This window comes from Pocillopora verrucosa, chromosome 9 (assembly GCF_036669915.1).
Source record: "Pocillopora verrucosa isolate sample1 chromosome 9, ASM3666991v2, whole genome shotgun sequence".
NCBI lineage: Eukaryota > Metazoa > Cnidaria > Anthozoa > Scleractinia > Pocilloporidae > Pocillopora > Pocillopora verrucosa.
Window position 1 is genome coordinate 16,900,070 of NC_089320.1, and position 20,564 is coordinate 16,920,633.

Consider the following 20,564-nt stretch of genomic DNA (forward strand, 5'->3'; position numbering starts at 1 on the left):
TATCACTGGCGTCTTGTGCTTAGTTTTACCTTTCTTGTCTGGTAATAAAAGACTGTGGCGAAAAGAAAATTGCAAGCGAATATCATGACAATTCAAGAGTTTAAAAAAGTTGCATTTTTATGAGTACAATTCCCCGTTATTACCAGAATTTATGCTATAGCATGAACTCCTGGACGGACATGACATTAGTCCATTCCAGAACTGGGCACCAGCTCTAACGAATGGGATGATTCAAACGAAGACGAAAGCCAAATATGGCATACGATGCTTAATCGGTCTAATGTCTGGATTCAGGTTGTTGTTCCCTTGAGGTCGACCATGGCTTACACGAAAAATATGTGAAACTATAACGAGGGGAACAGAATGTGAAATCCAAACACTAAAGCTTAGATGAATCACAAAGCACGCTGAATTATTCTAAACGAAAATGCTGACAGTAACTTTGCAATTCACTCAAAAACGAAAATGCGGTGATATATCCTAAGGTCTTAATTGAAATGTATATAGGACCATGGAAATGAAATTATATCATAGTCACTTTTCATCTCCAATAAAAACCAAGTTCATTTTGATAGTATTAAAATGAAAGAGAATATATCTTACGAATAAAACCGCATGTAGAGTATGAAAACGGCACAGTTGGAAGTTGTCAGCCTCTAGAACTTTTTGATCTCTCGAGTTGAACGATTTCCTTCCACATACTGTAATCAAGTCAGATGATTTCATGATGCAAGCTACCAGAATTTAATTAGGGAACGATAATAGTTTGAGAACTATTTGTGATCACTACTAATGATGAAAATGCGTGGGGGCTTTCGAGGAATATTTGTAAAAGGTGGATAGTTGTACTAGTTCGATTTATGATTGCATGCTAAAAATAAAAAAAATCGTCTTAAAAACTATATTTTCATGTCGCACTCACAACGACGAAGAAACAGTCCAATTCAAACACCACACTATTCCAAGTGTTACATATGAAATATCGTTCATTTTACCTACGTAAAATGAAATAACATACGACTTTGCCTTCACATAGCAGCAGCCAAGGTAATTGGGGCAAAAAAAAGTCTCAGCCTCAGTTCCGCGCGTCTTTTCCTACTATTTCAAGCCAGCATAAAACTCAAAAGAAAACGCTTTTTAGCAGTCTCTCGTTCATGGGAACTTGCTTTATACTAATTCGAAACCGCTCCTTTGATAAACTATTTGGATGTCTTAACTATGACAAACACAAACGATGTCGTCATTGCAATCAGTTACCCCGCAAACTCTTTTAAGTTATACCACTGTATAGTTTTGGAGGTGGATGCCGTGATAATTTGCGAATATTCGACAGGTTTCATCCGTTTTCCATTTAAGACTTCTATCATGCGAAACCATGCGTCAAAAAGGGATGGTTTATTCAGGGCGTCAATCGAAGATCTTCTGCAAAGGTTATTGGCCAGTGAGTGAGTGATGTCAAAGGTACCAGCACATGTGTAATGTAATCGTTGTCAACGCTTTTCAGAGACTCGGTCTTACGTCACTCCTTGACCCAGGTGACCCTTCGGTGAAAAAACTACTCAACTTTGCTGTTTGCTCAGAGAGATTTGTGAGTTGTATTTTATTTCTTGACTATTTTCCTAACAAATCGTCAAATACAATTCTTGCACAAGTCGTCTCTCAGTTGTCTAGATTGCTAATTCTTGCACAGTCATTCTCTTGCTCTCCTTCACCCAAGGAGAGAAAAGAAAACACGATCGCGTTATTATTGAGCTGCTAGTACTTTGTAAAAAATCGTGATTTCTTGAGGGGAGCGTTTAGTTGGAAGCAGAGGTTTTGGTGACTACGTTATTGTATAACGTATTTTTCAGTGCATGATTAAGATGGCTAAGGATTTTTTTAAAGTAACGATGTTGCAAAAGAAACGAATTAAAAACTGCATGCTTAGATATCGACTTTTAGCTTTTCTCTCTTACAAGCTGCCCTTCAAAAATAGGCTTCTTCATCGCATTACAACTCGTTGAGCCAAAATGCAAAACACTGGTAAAGATAGTTGCACTGCAGTGTACCATGTTAGTTGTACATGTGACCCGGTTAAGACGGGTTTATGCTCCAGCTGCAATATTTTCATTGACAAGACGTTGTAAATGCGGTCAGGTTCTTCCCCCTGATGAACTTACCTCATCTCTGACACTTTAGCCGTTACAATAAAAATCTCATAAGTCTGTACTCGAGCCCAGTAGCCCACTAAGCCGGAGCTTATACCAGTTTCCACAGTATGATGCGACAAAGGAGTATCACTGCTCCCCCACCTGGATGAGATTCCAGTATTTCGCAAGGTAAACCCCCCGCATTTCATCAGGTTTCTCTGACAATTTGGCGGTACCCCTTGATGCTCTTGGGTGGAGAGAGGCATGGGGAGAGTAAAGTGTTTTTCCCAAGAACACCACACATGTCCCGGCTAGGTCTCCACCCCGGAGTCCAGCGCACTAACCATCAGGTAGCAGCATCTCCAACAAGACAAATTAAAGAGGCTCAAAATAGTTTGTTTTCTTTTTAACCCTTTACACTCTATCATCAGCATTCATATTCTCCATACTGTTCTCTGTACATTTACTAAGGTGCTGACCAGGAGAATTTGTCTAACAATCAAGATTTTCTCTAGTTGGTGATCATTTCCTTTTTTCTCATGACATTTATGAGTGATTCAGGGGTGATATTGTAAGGAGAAATTAGATGCTGGTCTCTCTCAGGGGTTAAAGGGTTAAAACACCAATCGTTCGATGATTTGTACTTTACTCTTTCACGTGTTCTTTTGAAAATGGTATCATAAGGATGTCCAGGTATTTTTTAATATGTTGTAATTGTTTCCATTGCATTTAAAGTTACTATATCAACGCCACTCTTTTGAAACACCCTTGACCTGTATATTCTTGTATATTCCTGTAACTCGAAAACGAGCGCTGTGAGCTCAATTTTTTTGCTATTGAATTGTAATCAGCAGATCAATAATCCGTTTCTACCAAGTTCTTTTCAAAAAAAATATTTGTAGTACCGTTAGAGCCACCTTAAATTACCTAAAAATTTAAGTTAATGAAATGAACACATTTCAGAAATGACGTCCAGCTATCTTGAGCAAGCCAATTAGCTGACAAGCAAAACTAGTCAGCAGATGTTTCAACGCAGTGATGTTATCACCCGAATTTAAATTTTGTTCAGCCTGCAATCGAAAATTTGCCCATAGAAAGACAACGTGTTCATCCTATATAAACTATTTCCTCAGCATTTGGTCACTCTAAAGCGACTCCACAGCGTTTGAATTGACGTGAATTGACTCTTCGCAGCCAGTCTTCATAGTTTGGTTTGATAAAAAAAAACATTGTTAATTTTCGCAACCTTGATAATAAATCCATTTTTTTTAAATTCTATTTCATATTTAAATCATGGAAACTGCAGAGTGTATACTTTCCATTTTGATTTCTTGGACTCCAAGGAAAAATTGCCTTCAATTGTCCCTTAATTGTAAGGAAAGAAGACGAGACCGAAGCATGAAATCTCAGGCGCTAAGTTTTTGACCTTGTTTAATATTCAGTTGCAAATGAAACTGCGGATGTCTCGAGGATACTGAAAATTTTTCTTTCTTAAAAAAGTTTTCTTTCCTCTCGTCATTTCTGCTTCATCATTTTTATCGAATTTACAATGCGTTGCTTAAATTGAAAGTAAAATATTAAAATGTCGAGAGATTTCCTTAAGTCAATATTGCCCTAAGTAAATTATGAATATTCTTATTCTGCAGGATAGTTTTGACCTCTCTTTTACTTTAAACATAGTGGTATAGACTCTTACATTTTAAAAACAAGCTAACGTAACTCAGTATTTGAGCAGCAACGTTTTAATGTTTATATGGATTCGTTTTTCGCTTGTCCCTCCTTGGATTCTCAAACAGTTTCTATTTAATATTATTTTAACAGACGCCTCAAACATATGTTTTGATCGGCGAAAAGTTCTCAGCGACTTGAACATTGTGTACTGTTTTATCAAGATTACAGCGACTAGTTTTAGAATAATGACCGTCCAGCTCCAAATTTACCAAGTCATTTCCTATTTCATCTAGCTTGGTCTTTTTTGAATAATTCCCATTAACTGTGTAACACATCTTTAGATGTGACTTGAAAAAGGCTTTGGCGAAAGTCCTTGAGCATTGCTTGCACTTTCTCGGTCTTTGTTCGCCAAAGAACTCCATAATTTCAATAACTCCCATTACAATCGCCAGAGCATTTTTGGCCAACAGCACCGATACATCAAAGTGATACCCGTGCCATAATATCAGCCTTAAAACCAGAAAAGGAACATTGACAAAAAACATAAAACTGCATACATAGATGAATTTGAAGGATATCGGAGACGTTTCTCCACTTTCGTGAAACTTATTGAACTTCAACTCAAATAAGGCAAAGGTTGGAAGGAAAATATTCATGCAAGAAAAAGCAAGGATGGAATTTCTTAATTCGATTGGGATCTTTTCCTTATCGAAAAGATACTCCAACATCTCCATGCTGTCAAAGAGATCAAGAGTTACAGCTGCCGTCATCTTCTCCAGGTAGTATCTTCGTCGCGAATGTGATTTCGCATCGTGATGCGCGTAAATCAGAAACAGAAATAACATCGGTGTTAGGCACAAGTTCATTTTCAGCATGTTGGGTCCAAAGACCATTTTCTCGTCTAGTAACGAGGCTTTGAGCTCAAACAGAATAGCTACCTTTGGCACTAAATGGAGCGAATAGACTATCCAAGAGAGATAAGCCAACTTTATTTCATCTTTATTTTCTTCGCAGGGCAACTGAGGCAGTTTTCGGCTGTTCCTTTGTGATATTTTCATTGTTAACATCCAGGTGGATAAAACTACAGCATCTGCTACAATCCAAGCAAACCACCATGAAGATTCTTCTTTGACAATCAAATAATAGTCGAGGAGTGCCCCTTGAAGAACGAGCAAGATTACAGCAAAAATTCGAGAAAATGCTTGGCGATAAATCTTTGTTCTACACGCCATGAGTCAAAGGAAATAGTCTTCAGTTTATGACTTAAATCCTGCCGGCCAACAAATGCATCTGAGTCGTTTAGCGCCAACAGCGTTCTCATGCCTGTAAGATGGAAGTAACGAATTGTAAACATGTTGGTACCAAAGTCATTAACTTCATTTCAGAGAAAAAGAAACAAGAGTAATTTGAAATTAGTAAACGTCACTGACTTGCCTTTTAATTATATTCTTCTCATAGCTGATGTAGCCCTAACATGTTTTCAATGGAAGGTTTACGGATGATTCGCTAACGAAAGTAAATTTTGAACCAGTTAAAGTTTGATCATCTGTGTACTGCTTCCAGAGAATGATTGTTAAACGTTATTAAATCTTCTCTAATTTCCCCAGTCTTGAGAGTGCTTATTCATTTATCAGTAACTATATGGAATTTGAAATTTTAACCTTGAAAGGTAATTACTGATTTGGATCATTTCTACATTTTTTACATTTTATGACCACTTTCATACTTTAGCAAATAGAAGTTTGACTGAATAAAAACTGACTCAAAATGGATTTTTGATTCTCGACTACGGCATTGCCTTCAATGCCAAGGAATATATGTTGTGAATTTTACGAAATGCAAACCTTTATTAGCAGTGTGTCAGTGTAATTTTTCCTTCAAGCAGACTAAATGTCTTTAGAATTAACAGGACAAAAGGTTGTTAATCAATTTTGATTTGCATTTCATTTTAATCGCGGTATAAGTCGGAAAACTCACCTAAAGACCAGCCAAATCATTACTGAGTGAAATACATGTACACTTCTCTTCTCACATCTGGAAAACGCTGGAAAAAAAATCTGCATTGATCAAAGACATAAAAATCATTACTTATTAATTATGTGCGAGTGAATTCGAACAAACCTCCCCGCATTTGACTGTGAATTTCTCTAACCTTCCAGTGATCTTTTCTGTATCCTGCTGTTTGGACGACGACTCAATCAAATGTTTTCGAATAATTCCCTTTGTTATGAAAATGTTACAGTTTTCAGCAACTCATGCATTTGTGAATAGCGAAGCAGATCTTCCAAGCCGTTTAACCCGAGGGAAAAAAAAAATGTTCCCGCGCCAAGAAAGTCTCTCGGCAAGTCTCGTGAGCAGATGCAAAAGCTTTTACTCCAACAGAAATAAGGCTAGCCTCTTTGGAGCATTTTTGCACAATTCTGGCACTTAACCTCGATAGCACAAATGGATGCTGTGTACAGTTCCGGAAAGTAGCTGTTAGATTATGTTGCTTACAGTTCCGTTGGCCTGCTCTCATGAACAATACGCCCACACACAATTGCAAGATCATCAATTATTGCATTTTAAGGGGTACATCAATAATTTAAAATAGTATCTTTAATTCAAAATCTGAAAACGAAAATGATAAGAAAGAACAACCCCCGTCATGCTCTTGATATTCATTTCAACTTTCACTCAGTCACTTGGCGTTGTAATCATATCCTTCACTATGTTCATTAAGGCTCCGACTTAAACTTCCGTTTGACTTTTAGCTTAATTCCTCAGGAAGCCGAGACAAAAATATTAAATGATTAAAAGCGTTCTGGCCCTCGCCGGAAATACTCACTAATGCATCAGTAAACTACGCCCTAGTGAGAGGGTCTCAACTGGGTGATGGCTTTTACGGCTAACGGTTAACATCTTGTTAATTTTACGGATTACGGCTAATTTCTCTCCGCTGTGATTAACCAAATATTTTAAAAGTTAACTTATGCACGAAGAACGGTTAAAATTTGTCAATTTTTATGCCCAATGCCTAAATTTTTATGTCATTTTACGACCATATAATCCATTTGAGACCTTTTAGTGACACACGCTGGCTTCTCCGTTGTGGATTCACGCCTGCTTTATATTGTTCACCTGGGGTTAGCTTCCTTATATAGCACTGTAATAATTTAAGTGATCCTCTATGAGTAGGGTAATTCAAGACCCTATACAAAGGGGTTGAAATTTTTGAGATACCTAGCACAATCCTTTCAGTTTTATTGTTGTTTCAGCAATACCTTCAATTCTGGTCAAATGATCCTCGACGGATTCATAGATCTTCTTTGCAATATACCAACAGTCACTAGTGTCTTGATAAGATGTGCTATTAAAAGATATCAAAATATTCCTGGTGGTCTATATCAGATTTTTCAATTTTTTTCTAATAAGGTGATTGGAAAAGTGCGTGTTGTTATTTTCGTCGCTGTTACTTAGTCGAGTGCTGAACCGGAAGAGTCCAGTTTAGGCGACACTCTTTAAGAAATTTGACAAGTGATGCATCATTAAGTAAGTTGCACAGATGTGAGACTTAGTTCGGCCATTTGTTCATTTATTTTCTTTAATATCGTAATGTTAACCTTAATACACTGAATGGTTTGGATCCAAGTTTTAAATTTTTTAAAATTTTATCTCATAATAATATACCAGGAGCCCCTGAATATACCTATTACATCACAAAGCTGTGTCCTTACTTAGCTTACAAAATAAATGTTACTTGCTGGATGGGTTCGCATTTTCACGATCATATGGACTATAATAGGGTTGAATTTCCAATAGAGTCACTAGCATAAGATAGGAGGGCACTTTTTCGGTATTTCTGGGAAGATAAAATTCTGGTAAGAAGAGGACAAAAAATGAGGAGATTCGCAGTTAAAAGATGTTACCGTATTTCGTGCTGTTGTTTGGATATTTAACAATTGGTTCGCATTACAGGATGATCTTCTTAAAAGGGATATTAAATAAAAAGTGACTGAGTTGGGATCGCGAAAATAACATTTTCCCAAAAGTGACCAAAATGGGTCTTAAACGGAATAAGTTTCTTTTTCTTTCCATCATTTTTTTTACGAGAACTGTTTTCTTTAAGAACTTAAGGCTGATTAACCAAAATTTTACGAACATACGAAGAACCGTGACACTAGGCCGAGAGTCAGTTAAGAACGTCTTTATTTTGCTCATTTTTTATGTGAGAAATGTAAACAATGGTGAAAGAAATTTAAAACTGTGGTCTCACAGGACAATTAATTCCAATACTACAAGGGACATTTTGTAAATTTAACAATGCGGTTTTCTTATTGCGTGATACACTGGAGAACAATCGAGTTCGTAATCGAAACTTAGTCAGTACTAATAAAACTTCTAAAAAAAAATTTAAAAACGTTTTCAGGTTCAAATCGCAAAAAAAAGATAAGAACATGTAGCCTCAGCCGCAAATTTAGACTTTCTTACAAATAGAGAGGGTGTGCACAGCTTAATTTGTCTACGGCGTTTTATTCCTCGAGATTTTAAGTGACAGAACTAATTGAACCAAATTGGTGTCTTACTCCAAACGACACAGAAATCATTACAAAATGTCAACAAATGCTGACAGGTATTTTGCATAAATAATCAAAAATTTGGTTAGTGATTAATAGATTATAACTTTTTGAAACGATACAATGAAACAAAGAATTAATGTGGACGAACAACTGCGAACCAATTGGGAATCCGTGATGGACTGGTTGAAAGACTGCTTTCATTTTTCTGCCCCACTGCTCATTGGTTAATTATTCATGAAACGCAACAACGTGTTCATATGAGCGCTTAAGTCATGGCACGGAAAACAGGGATTTATCGCCGAGCGCTTGCTAGGATCCTTGCCGTCACCTTGCTGGTTCTTCAAGGTATAATCCTCGACTACTATTTAGTCGTCGAAGCGAATTCATGGTGGTTTGCGTGGATTGTTACAGACGTTATCGTCATAATCTCTTGGATTTTAACACTGTGGCTATCGCATCGAAAATCTCAGAGTACCACAACAGTCACGAAAGATGCGATTAAATTTGCCTATCAAGCCTGGATTATCTATGCAGTACACCTAGTGCCCCAATTAGCCACTCTCTTCAAGCTCAAATCGTCTTTATTCACGGATGAGAAACTTTTCTTTGGACCAAACACATTAAAAATGAACTTGTGCCTGACACCTATGTTATTTCTGTTTCTCATCTACGCGCATCACGATGCCAAATCACACACGCGGCGAAAATATTACTTGGAGAAAATGACGGCAGCTGTAACGCTTGATCTGTTCGACAGCGTGGAAATGTTGGAGTACCTTTTCGAGGAGGAAACAATCTCGATCTCACTGGAAAATTCTATCCTAGCTTTTTCTTGCATGAATGTTTTTCTTCCAACCTTTGCCTTATTTGAGCTGAAATTCAACAAGTTTCATGACAGTGGAGAAACTTCTCCGATCTCGTTTAAATTTATCTATATTTTCACTTTTATGTTTTTCGTTAATGTTCCTTTTTTGGTTTTAAGGCTGATATTATGGCATGCGTACAACTTAGATATATCGGTGCTGTTGGCCAAAAATGCTCTGGCGATTGTGATGGGAGTTATTGAAATAATGGAGTTCTTTGGAGAGCAGAGACCGAGAAAGTGCAAACATTGTTCAAGGACTTTTGCTAAAGACTTTTTCAAGCCTCACATGAAACTTTGTTCGCCTGCTGTAAATATGGAAATGATTCCCTTTGATAAGACAAGCAAGCTGGACGACTCTAAAGAAATTGCTTTAAATGCGTGTGACATTTCGCCTAATTCAACAGAAACATACGTCTAATTCATATCCCAAACAAAGCTTTGTAAAACTATTATTGATCAAGAATTACGATTGAATATGAAATGACGTATGTCAAGACATGGTTTGCACATTGTCATTCAACCCGCTTACAATTTGCTACGTAGTCTGAAAGGCTCTTCCACAGTGTTTAGTATTGTTTTCATTGTTGTTTTGTTCCGTTTCGGAAGGTGTTGAAAGTGCTCGTGTCACGCTGTTAACGGATGATTTTTGACAAAGTATTAGGAAACCACAATAGAATTATTAAAAAGCGGATTGTTTTGATTGACTACTGTGCTGTGGAAGAACTTTATTTATCTCAGCACAAGCCTGTCGAGCCATTAGTCCAACCTCCCGTCCACTTCAGGGATTTATTGGTAGGGGGTAACTTTGACAAACTACGTTAAGTTACGTTTTTCAAAGGAAGAGCGATAAAATTTCCCACGGATTCGACGAGAAAACACTTTTTTAGTCCGTCCATTTCGCTTGCTCGATCTAAGATGTTTCTGTCTTCTGTAGGAACCTCAATGGGAGACCATTTTCTGAGACAGTCAACTTGACTAAATGATGCCGGCACGAGGTACTATTTCGAAAAATTAAAAGCTACTATCAGTAGGGGAGTCGTTTTGAATCATTGGAGGAGCCTCGATAGCAAAAATTCCCGGCCACGTATCGAAACCTTGAAGATTACCCCACTCCCTCTCATCTCCCTGATAAATTTTCAATATAGCCTGTAACTTCCGTCCCACTTATACTAGCGAGATAAGCGATGCGATCACGGGTTGCAGGTTGAGCTATTCGGGATTAGGACGGGTGCGGAGTTAGCTGTCTCATGATAGTCTTCAGCGCACCAGTCCGCCTAGAAGAATACAAATTAATTAAAACGTTAATGAGGGTTCTATGGCAGTTTTCTTCGAACACTAATATACACCCTCAAATCTGGATAGGAAAAAGTCGATATTACTGTAAGCGTAATATACATTAGTGCCGTGGGTGCTGAAGGCTTTTCTTGTGTGGCACAAAATTCGTCGGATTCAGAGCTCGAGAAAATCTTCCCTTCCCTAGGATTATTACAATAGAAGCACCATAAAAGGTGAAAAAATGTAAACTTTATATCGATGAAATCAGTTTTTCTCAAGAGATTCTCACAATCTCTTATTTTGGATTATCTACTTAAACTGAACATAGCGTAGAGAGCCAACAAGGGCGTCTAAAGCTTGAGATGAAAACCATCTACAGACTTTACAACTGACGATGATGCCTCGATAATTGGATGACGGCGACGTGTTAAAAACTTGTACACCTTTTCAATGATTTGGACGAAAAGTAGCTTAAAAGAAATTCACGGGATGAAGCGGAACGAATTTCAAACGGCGAAGTGTTTCTTAAAATAGTTAACCCTTTAACTCCTAGATCAAATTTGTAATTCTCCTCATGGTCAACCCTACAATTCTTACAACGTTAGTTCAGAGAATTTAGTATTGGATCAACTAATTATCCACAAATTGATATTTGTCTTTATTCTCATCACTTATCTGGTTGATATTGTATTGATATTGTAGGGAAAAATTCTTTCTTGGTCACTCATGGGAGTTAAAGGGTTAACGTATTCTTTAGGTCCAGTTAATATCGCACGTTAAATTTCCGAAGAACTTTTAACACTTGGTCTTGAGACTTCCATTTCTGTCCAACTTCTTCCCAAATGTCAGTACAACCAGCTGATTTCTGACGCCTTTTGATTCTGCCATCGGCCGTCCTTGATTTCTTTCTGGCAATAACACGTACTCCTAATGTGTGTTTCAAAAAACAGAAAAAACTCCGGTCAGTGAGGATGGACGAGGAAATGATGATGTGAATGAGTAATCAGTGATTGAAACAAATTCTACCCGGGCAGATCTATTAGGTATCTCTTGCTGGTATGCCGGCTGTTTGTAGATGGAAATAAGAGGAGAGAGTTGTTCTTTTATCGAGGGTGGGAGACCGTATATGTAGAACCCGGATGAAACCCTTAGGGTAAGGACGAGACCAGGTCTGGGAATCGGAGGCAAGCAACAGCGATAAGAGGTAAGCGTTTTCACATCATCGCTTATGCCTGCTCGCTCTCTGTGCCGGCTCTTTTTGATGCAAAAGCGCGATAATAACGCATTTGTGAAGAAGACTACTTTGTATTCAAAGTGACGTGAATGGTCGAATGGAGAAAAAAAAACAGGGCATCTTTCCCCTCTAAACTCCTCGCTGGTAAAGAATCCTTCCCCTGTCAAGCCCTTAAACATAGCATTAGTCGAAAGTAACCTTAAATTAAACAAATACACGGAATTGATATTTCAAGCTGACCTCTTCTGAGAGTGAACATGGCGAGGGCTGCTTCATCTTTCACTACTCCCTCCTTGTATTGATGTAAAGCCATTATCAAGTTCATTCCTCCGTGAGCTAAGAACAACTGTTTTAAGGAAGCATCGTTGCCTACTAGGATTCTGATAACCACAATTCCTAGCGCCTGAATAGCTTCGTCATCTTCGTTACCCCGGATGTACTCAATTACTTCAGCAAAGCACCCAAGCTTGGCTAATTTTAGACGCGTGTCAGTCTGAAGTAAACGAAAAGAATCGAAAATAGAATAGCAATAAAATAATAACTTTCACTCAATTATCTTCTATCTTTAGGTGTTAGCCCCCCAAATCTAAGAGAAGTCAGTTTAGGAGAACCGAAACCAGCCATGATGGAAAACCATCGAGGACTTTAAACAGAACTTTACCTTTCGATTGATGCCATCTTACCTCTCCATTGACAACAGCTTCTCTCAAAACCATGAGCGTCGTCCTTCCTAGAGTAGACGGTACTGGAGGCGCTAAGGAATCTAGTAAATACCCCCCACAGTGCTGAATCACATGTCGAACACATGTCATTCCCAAATACTTGGATTTGTTCATGCTTTTACAAACAGGATCTGCTGAACTCGAAGACCGCTGACTAAGGGTGCTGCTTCGCGATGTTAAAGATGAAGGCGCTCTCGTGGTCCACGCTTCTTTCGGTGTAGGATGACCAGGAGATCTTGAGGATGCGTACTTGCTGTGTTGGAGGAATCTTATAGTTTTCAACACATTAACCTGGTCAACGGGGAAAAAAAAGCAAGTCACAAGGCGAAAGAAAATATAGAGATCCTCTATCAAAAAAACGCGGTTTCTAATGGTTACCTCCGAAATTTAAATGCTTTGTGTACTTGAGGGACCGGAAAACGCTCTTTGCAGTCCATCAATCAAAGAAAGCGATGCTTTTTATTGTAGAGCTTGTAATAAGCGCAACAGAACTAATAACTCGAATGTCCGATACAAAGTAATAAATGTGAATTTATGACAAGATAACCTTTTATTCATCAAAATTCATCGAACTACCAGTTGTACCTGAATCTCGTAAATTCCACACATTATCCACGGTGCCAAACAAGAAATAACCTTGGCATCAAGAAGACTTTGCTTGACGTAGTGCGTTGTCTCGCGCGAGTCTTGGGTACTAGTCACCTGAGTAGAAGTGCTGGGTCGTTCATGAAGTGAAGAGGATTGTAAGCTTTTTGATGACGTGACGGACGTAACACTTGTTTGAGATAGCGTGCGCGATAAAGATCTGATAATACAACCAAAAACATCTTAAATGAGCAAAACGTAATTCATTGGATTAAGGAACATTCTGAAGCCTGGGAGTTTCAAAGTTCGTGACTAATAATAACAGTATTTCTATTTCAAATTTTGCTGGGGTCTCTTTGAACGGGGATGTCCTGAAGTCACGGTGAACTGAGACTATCTTGATTTTTTTTACGATTCTAAATCGAAATTGTTTTATTTCTACGACCTCAGGTGAAGGACATGTATGCAAACCTTGAGCTTCCTCTTCGGATCATTCTACGACCTTCTGCTCCTTTGGTGATTTTCATAACGTTTTTTACCAGAATTGCAGACTTTTGGAAAGAGATGTGTCTCTTCGTCGTTTTGGCTCGTGAATCATCCAACATTTTCACGTCTTCTACAGACGGGTCAAATTCGGGTGCTGTGATTTTAGCAAACAAGCATAGCAAATTCACTGCTTCTTTAACAAAATCAATCTCATTCTGTTCAAATCTAAAATCTGGATAACTTTTGCAGGGTTCTCTTCTTTTACTTGTACTCTCAAATATTAGCTCTGTCCGTGCGTGCTTCAACGTTCTTGTGATTTCTTTCGGGGGAAGTGTTGAAGGGTCGATGTCATGGAAAGATGGAGGGTTCACTTTGAATAATCTGTCGCTGAGGAATTCAAGGTCGCGGATGAATTTTAGACCGCCATTTTGGATCATGTGTGCCACAAGGTTTAACCGTCTGTGAAAAAAATGAAGGATTTCTTAAAATGATATCAAACTATTTAAAAAATTATCATAGGGGACTAAATGCGATACGAAAAATTTGCTGATCATTTTCTAAGTTGATAAGGATTAAATGTCGAACTGCGGACTAACCGACTGACTCCCAGACTGATTTGGATAGCTAACTGCCTAAATGACTGAATGACTGGGTAATTTGGTATTACTGATCAACTGAGTTGATAACGTGGTTTAGCCACCGTAAAGAGTTTCAAAGCTGATATTTCAAGCGTTAGCTCTTCGCTGTGACGAAGGGCCAACGCTCCAAACGTCAGCTTTGAAACTCTTTTCGGTGGCCAAATTACGTTATCAACTCGGTTGATATATAGTACCAAATTACCCGGTCATACTCTCCCACCGGCGCAGCACCACATGCAGTTACTTAAGAAACTTCGTCGCTTTATTCATTTGACTGACTGACTGTTCGACGGACGATCAGTATTACCGACCAATCAACGAACTCAAGGAGTTACACAATCCTTTGCCACCCTGTTGCTTAACAACTATATATAAGTTAAAGTCCGGTGATAATTTAAACCGCAGGGGGCGAGTTTTGAAAACGCTAACTACTCGAGCGTTTCTCTTTGTCAGAGCAAACACCCAAAAGCCCGAACTACAGATGTGAATCAAGAAATGTTAAAAAGAGGGCGATTATCATTGAAATTGATAATGATTATGACGACAGAGACAATTACAATAATAGTGATGATAATGATGACCAAACGGTACTACTTGTACGAGTGATACGTACCTTTCTTCAACTGATTCACGCCCGCTTCGGTCATCCACTTCCTCGCTGATCAAAATTACATTTGACATAATCATCAAGCAGTTAGTAAGCACTTGTAAACTTCTCAGATATTTCTCTTTACCAGTAAAGGTATTTATCTTTCTCAGCCTTACTGATCCAAGATTATTAGAATTACTTGTCTTTGATATAAATTGTCTCTCGGAGCCGTTCCTCCAAAGCGCATCGTTTTCAAATACAAGCATTAGAAGAGACGTTAACTCTGAGATAGTTCTTTTGGTTTTGGAGCCAGAATCTCTGTCGGCGGAGATAAGATGATTTGAAGTCCCTGCTAAATGAGACCACGACTGCCTCTGTAAGTTGTCTTCACTTGATGAAAATATCCCAGAGCTGTCTGAATGCTGACTTAGTTCATCTTGCGAAGCAACTTTTCCAACAGTGACCTGGCTCAAAGCAGAGAATGCTGATGCCCTGTCCGGATTTTTAGAAATGTTTCTGAGTGCTATACTAGCCTGTTCCCTGACGCGTCTGTTGAGAAGATAAAATATGATATTTAGCTGCTGTTCGTGTGTGTACGTTCGGCTTGCGCTTATGGCAGGTACGCTGGACACGGGGTTGAACTCTCGCTGGTTCCATACCCAGAGGAGTTTTGATTAAAGTGGGGGCCTCTTGACTCGTGTGTAGACACTTTGATAACCTAAAATTAGCCTCGGAAGTGCAGGAAATATGCTTTTGTATACTTCGTTAGAGCATCATAATACAGAACCAAAGTTCTTTCTCAAGTTAATCAGGAAACACGAATACTAGCAACACAGCGAGCTGACAATCGAGGACAAGTTAAACAAATCGTAAGCTTACTAAACTGGAACCCTGAACGAGTATGCACAGCTGTATATGTCTGTTTTTGCGCGTAACACAGCAAAGAAAGGCATGTACAATTTCAGTCAGCTGCCGTGATGAAACGAAACATCTCGATCATGGTTCTAGGGCCACCGTGACATATTGAGAACTTTTCCAACTTTTCAGTTCTTTTCAATGCTTGTCTCACTTACCTACACTGAGAACAGGTAACGGCCCACAGTAGATGTTCTACAACATTGTGAGAGGCGATTACTGTTAGTCCTTGTTTGTAAAATGCCAAAATCCCTAAAAAACGTGCAGCCTTCTGCTGTTGACGACTAAAAGAGGAAAAAAGGTTGGAGAGATGAAATAAGTTCTCATTTCACCTGCAAATCTATACATCTATGATATGAACAAAACGTGTTCTCTAATGAAAGAATCAGAGAAGTAAGTCTCACCAAGGACTGAACTGCAACAGGTTCGTGACACCTATGATGACGTCATCATACTTAGAGAGAAACGTCTCGACCGTAGAGGAATCATGGGAAATCAAATTTGTCAGCACTTCAGTAACCAGGCCCTGTAGAAGACAGCAAATGCATCGCACTGAGAAAAAAAATTGTTGATAGACATTTTGGTATTTACAAAACGTTAATTTTACCTGCAGTTCAGGATTCTCAACGCACATTCGTCGTGGATTCTAGGCAAGAAAAAACAAAAAAACAAAGACTTACTGAAAGCGCTACAAAACCTAACTTTATCTTTAATGTGTAGGCTGCATATCACTTAGGTCATTTAGTGTTCTTCCGAGGCTGGATAATGCGCTTTCCCGGATAACCCGCCATGTAGTTTACCTGTGTCTGCAAAAAACATTACACAATGCACAGCAGATGGCAAGTCAAACGGTGGACAGTTTTATCCATAAAAAATGGAGCCATTTTTATAATATAAAAAGTGTCAAAAATTATCTGCGATATTCTATTGCCCTTTGAAAATAAAAATCGAACAGTTGTCCACCTTGCTCGGTGATAGCTGCGTAACACCTGCAAGTCCATACGCAATGAGGAGCTGTGCCATTTTGGGATGAGCAGCGAGATTCTTGATTGCTGTTAGGACCGTGTATTGCAAAGGATCGTGCGAGGAAAGCAGTCCAAACAGTGCTTCTGTTCCTGATTTGGTCATCACATCCAGCCAGAGTTCAGCGTGTTCCGTCTTCTCCACCACCTGTAGCAAAGCAAGATCGTACTTTTTTATATTTTTATGCTTGTTTGTCTGTGTCTAAACTTGTGTGGTGTTTCCCCGAAAGCTCGGAAGTTTCAAGTTTGTCATCTGAGGTTGGTTATATACTCGAGGACATCCACTCGACATCCACTCGTCATCAAGTGTGTGGCTTTTTCAAGTTTCGAAAGTTGTCTTTTTCGCAATGAGGCATCATGTTCAAAGCTTGTTAGTTTTAAAAATCTTACAATACACTCGCCTAGTATCATCAGGAGATCGCTTCGTGCGGCGCGGAACTAACAACTGAGGGGTCCACAAACCGTGAGTACAGCTTCCCGGCTAACCATTCGTGCTTCGCTTTGACATTCGTGCCTGGTTCTCATGTGATCGTTTTAAAGCATTCACTGGTCGAAAATGGAGTGAACGTACACGGGTGTCTCACAATAGCATTAATTTGTTTCATGGTGACAAATGATAGCCATATGTAATAACATTAACAAGAGACGTGTGACAAACCTTATTCAGGCAAGACACCGCTTCCTTCTTTATGCCGTCGTCTGCACTCAATAGCAGTAGGTCTACTAAGTCCTCAAACAGGCCTTTCTCCAAGAACTTTTTGACATTCAAGGTACTAGTGCACAGTTGACTTATCATTGAGAGGACGCTTTCCTGAAACAATAATTAAATAGCCTTTAAATAAAACTTGAGCTAAACTTGTACTGTAAACAATCTAGCCCGCGTCCGAGGTGGCCCATCAGGTCACATTTTTTCATTTTATTTCCTGGTGTTCATAACAATCCCGCGATTTTGAGTAATGTTATTGCTCTTTAATCATGACAGTGCTGATCCATTACAGCCTATAATAGACCAACATTGAGCAATTTTACCCACAGACTTTTCCCTTTACAGATTTCCTCGGCAGATAACTGATACCCATGTTAACTTCCAGGGAGTATTTTCTTCAGATCATTACCTTCATTCTTATCTGTCGGACCGTGTATTAAAATGACTACAAGAAGAGAAGTAACTGGTGTAACTGAAGAATTTTAAACGAGAGAGCACTGAGAGAGAACGGAGATTACTTGGATGCCATAGCAGATACGGGCAAAATTAAATTCCTTCCATTTATTTCATAAACCAAAGACAAATAGTGAAATTGCCAACATAGAGGAAAACCGTAACATGTGCCTCGGTTGAAGTATTTCAAAACTTAATTAATTGGGGGATGTTAATTATCATAAGCAATTAGTGGACACCTAGTTTGTGAACAAAGAACGTGACGTAAAAATGTTATCAGCCATAATACTCCTTGGTAGAATCCCTTGATCCTTTTAATTTTCGTTAAGCCGACACAATGAGGTTCGGCATGAGCAATATAGGACCCACAAAGGCCTCAGGGTGAGTAAAGTATGTTATTAGCTTTAAAACAAAGCAAAAAACTTTTAACCTTAAATAATGGCTAGTTAATTTTTTTTCTCGCAAACGTTAACATGTTGCTACTCATTACGTGATGAGCAACCATCTCACTATAAAATGTAACCCTAAATCCATGTTCCGTGTTAACAGTCGGACCTTGTTAACTTGGTATTTGTCGATAAATTTGATTCAATCGTAAGAACTGGTATACTCACCTTAAGTCCAGAGTCATCCGTATTAAGCAATTTCAGGACCTAAGTGGGTAAAATAATTCGTTTTATTAGCTTATTATTGACCAAAAACAATTATGCATTCGGAAAACAATGCCCTCCCGCGAGGGTCTTAAATTAATCGTAAATGTAAAATAGCAATTATCTATTATACGTGTTATTTAGCTTTGATATCCTTCGAGAATAAGCTGAGTCAAGTAAACTGCTATAATTGAAGTGCACTCAGAAACCATATTTCCTTCTTTGATCAAAATTACGGGAACTGAGAACTACAGTCCTACTCAAACAAGGCCTGCCAATATCTTTTGGGTTTGTGTACAGTCCAGGCAATCCCATATGTTACAGCGTCAATCATGCCTTGTTTCAAAACATATTGAATACTGTTGTTATGTCATTTGAGAAGGAAATGCATGCAGTGTAAAAGTTCAGCTAGAAGCCCTTGTAAGGCATTCTTCCCGTCACAGTATTTCCTGTGGGCAGATATCACAAAACACACGCCTATATTTCAAAGTCCATGGAGCCGTCCCCTATCTCTTCTTCATAACAATGATATGAAGATAGCCGCTTGTTTCCCCACGACCTTTTTCTGTGATTGGTAAGTGACATTGTACAACGAAAATAAAACGCACTTACATGAACGAAAAATAGAACTCTTACTGATTCTATAAATTTTTGAACGAATGGCGCTCTGTGTGTGAAACATCTGATGGTCTGTGAAAGTATTTGACTACCGTTAATGCGTCATAGCCAACAGATTATGAAGTGGCACAATTATTTAGTCCAATTGACACATTATCAGACAAACGTCTCAGAGAGAGCAAACGGATTAACACTGCTTCGATATGAGTAAAGTTGGAACATACCTGCACCATTTCGTCATCTGTTAAAATTTCACTCCCTTGAAATCCTTTTACGATGTTCCTGAAAGCCTTTGAAGATTCCTTCTTAGGACCTTTGCAGTATTTAAAAAATATAATCATCAGTTCATGAAATCCGATTTCCCCTACGTCGCCTTCTTGGTCTCTCGAAGCCTTTTCATGGCCATTCTGTTCTTCCTCGCATTTACACAGGTAATTCCTTTCAGGGACTTCGACTTCTCTCTTAGGCAACACAACTTTAATAGTGACGATATTTTCCTTTGGCGGCTTAACAGATGAGAGAGTTTGCCGCTTATCAGCAGAAGATCCAATTTTCGGCTGTACAACCTGCGACTGCTTTCTTTCAATGTTCCACTTTCGCGTTTCAACCTTAAGTCGAGGAATTCGTCCTCGAATCTCGGCCCAGTCGGGCGGACTTGAACATTTTGTGCCGACAACTTCCAAATGTTTGAAGTCCCATGGTGAAAGAGCCATCTTGAATCGAAGAAAGGCACAAGTTCATGGCAACTATATCGCTAATAAGTCAAACAATGCAGTGTGTATCTTTCCGCTGTGATCAAATTCCTTGTAGCAGATTGCATGACCAATAACTAATTATGTTCGTCATTTCCTCTTAATCTTTAGCAAGAGAGTGTCACTCTATAACTACATGTAAGGCAAACACGGTACTTCAAATATCAACAAACTTGCAAATAAAGGTCAAATCACTGTTCAATAGCGCGTTAGGTTCATTGCGGAGTTCATTTGAATCACAATAGACGAAATCGTTCGCGCAAATAATTAGGCGTGAGATAAGTGAAAGCTGAAATAGGACGTGACGTGGGGGGACCTAGTAAGGGTTTATTGGTTAAGTACGAAAACTTCAAACTCACGCTTGTCGACCAACTTGCCACCCCTGGAGGAAAAATATTAGCTGTTGTTCATATAACAGAGGGGAGAGTATTGGAGACGAGTTGCCTCGAACTTACACAGGAGTAACATAGGACATTTTACGAAAGTATTCGATATAGTTAGTCGTCTTTCGCGTGCGAGAGAGTCCCGCTCTACGAAATATTCTGACTCTTCAACAGAGGCCGGGTGTAAGTAGCGCTACTTCCGGCCGCTTTCAGGATCCGATCGTCAACAATGAATTCAGCCATGTGAAGAAAGTACGTTGTATGTAGTTTTAACTTTGGTCTATATTATCACTGACATTATCGCTTTCTATA

General features: G+C 38.8%; 3 protein-coding genes and 1 non-coding gene across 6 annotated transcripts in view; 2 read left to right on the top strand and 2 right to left on the bottom strand.

The window, feature by feature from the left end:
• LOC131780295 (uncharacterized) overlaps positions 1-765 on the top strand; it is a 22,850-nt gene extending 22,085 nt beyond the window's left edge. The window contains exon 16 of the transcript XR_010718817.1: positions 200-765. This is a non-coding gene — a transcript (uncharacterized protein). The remainder of the gene's footprint in view (positions 1-199) is intronic.
• LOC131780306 (transmembrane protein 121B-like) lies at positions 765-8,494 on the bottom strand. Of its 3 annotated transcripts, none has more exons than XM_066172045.1 (3): positions 5,953-8,494; positions 5,778-5,857; positions 765-5,123 (listed from the first exon to the last, which is right to left on the bottom strand). In XM_066172045.1, exon 3 carries the CDS (start codon positions 5,030-5,032, stop codon positions 3,956-3,958), a length of 1,077 nt encoding a protein of 358 aa, XP_066028142.1. In that variant the 5' UTR covers positions 5,033-5,123; positions 5,778-5,857; positions 5,953-8,494; the 3' UTR covers positions 765-3,955. The 3 variants fall into 3 exon arrangements, with proteins under 3 accessions (XP_066028142.1, XP_066028141.1, XP_066028144.1); XM_066172044.1 differs by having other exon boundaries at positions 765-5,306; positions 5,778-5,844; positions 5,953-8,493; XM_066172047.1 differs by having other exon boundaries at positions 5,778-8,494.
• Positions 8,495-8,507: 13 nt separating this feature from the next.
• LOC131779968 (transmembrane protein 121B) lies at positions 8,508-9,910 on the top strand. Its single transcript, XM_059096590.2, has one exon. It carries the CDS (start codon positions 8,632-8,634, stop codon positions 9,640-9,642), a length of 1,011 nt encoding a protein of 336 aa, XP_058952573.2. The 5' UTR covers positions 8,508-8,631; the 3' UTR covers positions 9,643-9,910.
• Positions 9,877-20,103, bottom strand: LOC131779975 (uncharacterized). Its single transcript, XM_059096598.2, has 14 exons — positions 19,342-20,103; positions 18,464-18,502; positions 17,349-17,501; positions 16,632-16,838; positions 16,276-16,314; positions 16,073-16,194; positions 15,827-15,952; positions 14,778-15,302; positions 13,512-13,985; positions 13,041-13,260; positions 12,417-12,746; positions 11,974-12,226; positions 11,275-11,426; positions 9,877-10,498 (listed from the first exon to the last, which is right to left on the bottom strand). The coding sequence occupies exons 1-14, from the start codon at positions 19,828-19,830 to the stop codon at positions 10,415-10,417; spliced, it is 3,213 nt and encodes a 1,070-aa protein (XP_058952581.2). The 5' UTR covers positions 19,831-20,103; the 3' UTR covers positions 9,877-10,414.
• Positions 20,104-20,564: the final 461 nt, after the last annotated feature.

Excerpts from the sequence above, each read along its gene's own strand:
- LOC131780306 (XM_066172045.1), bottom strand. The coding sequence starts at position 5,032 with ATGGCGTGTAGAACAAAGATTTATCGCCAAGCATTTTCTCGAATTTTT.
- LOC131779968 (XM_059096590.2), top strand. The coding sequence starts at position 8,632 with ATGGCACGGAAAACAGGGATTTATCGCCGAGCGCTTGCTAGGATCCTT.
- LOC131779975 (XM_059096598.2), bottom strand. The coding sequence starts at position 19,830 with ATGGCTCTTTCACCATGGGACTTCAAACATTTGGAAGTTGTCGGCACA. Across the intron at positions 15,303-15,826 it reads GTTACCTGTTCTCAGTGTAG|ACGCGTCAGGGAACAGGCTA; the intron begins GTAAGTGAGACA and ends TCTTCTCAACAG. Across the intron at positions 12,747-13,040 it reads GTGGAATTTACGAGATTCAG|GTTAATGTGTTGAAAACTAT; the intron begins GTACAACTGGTA and ends CCCGTTGACCAG.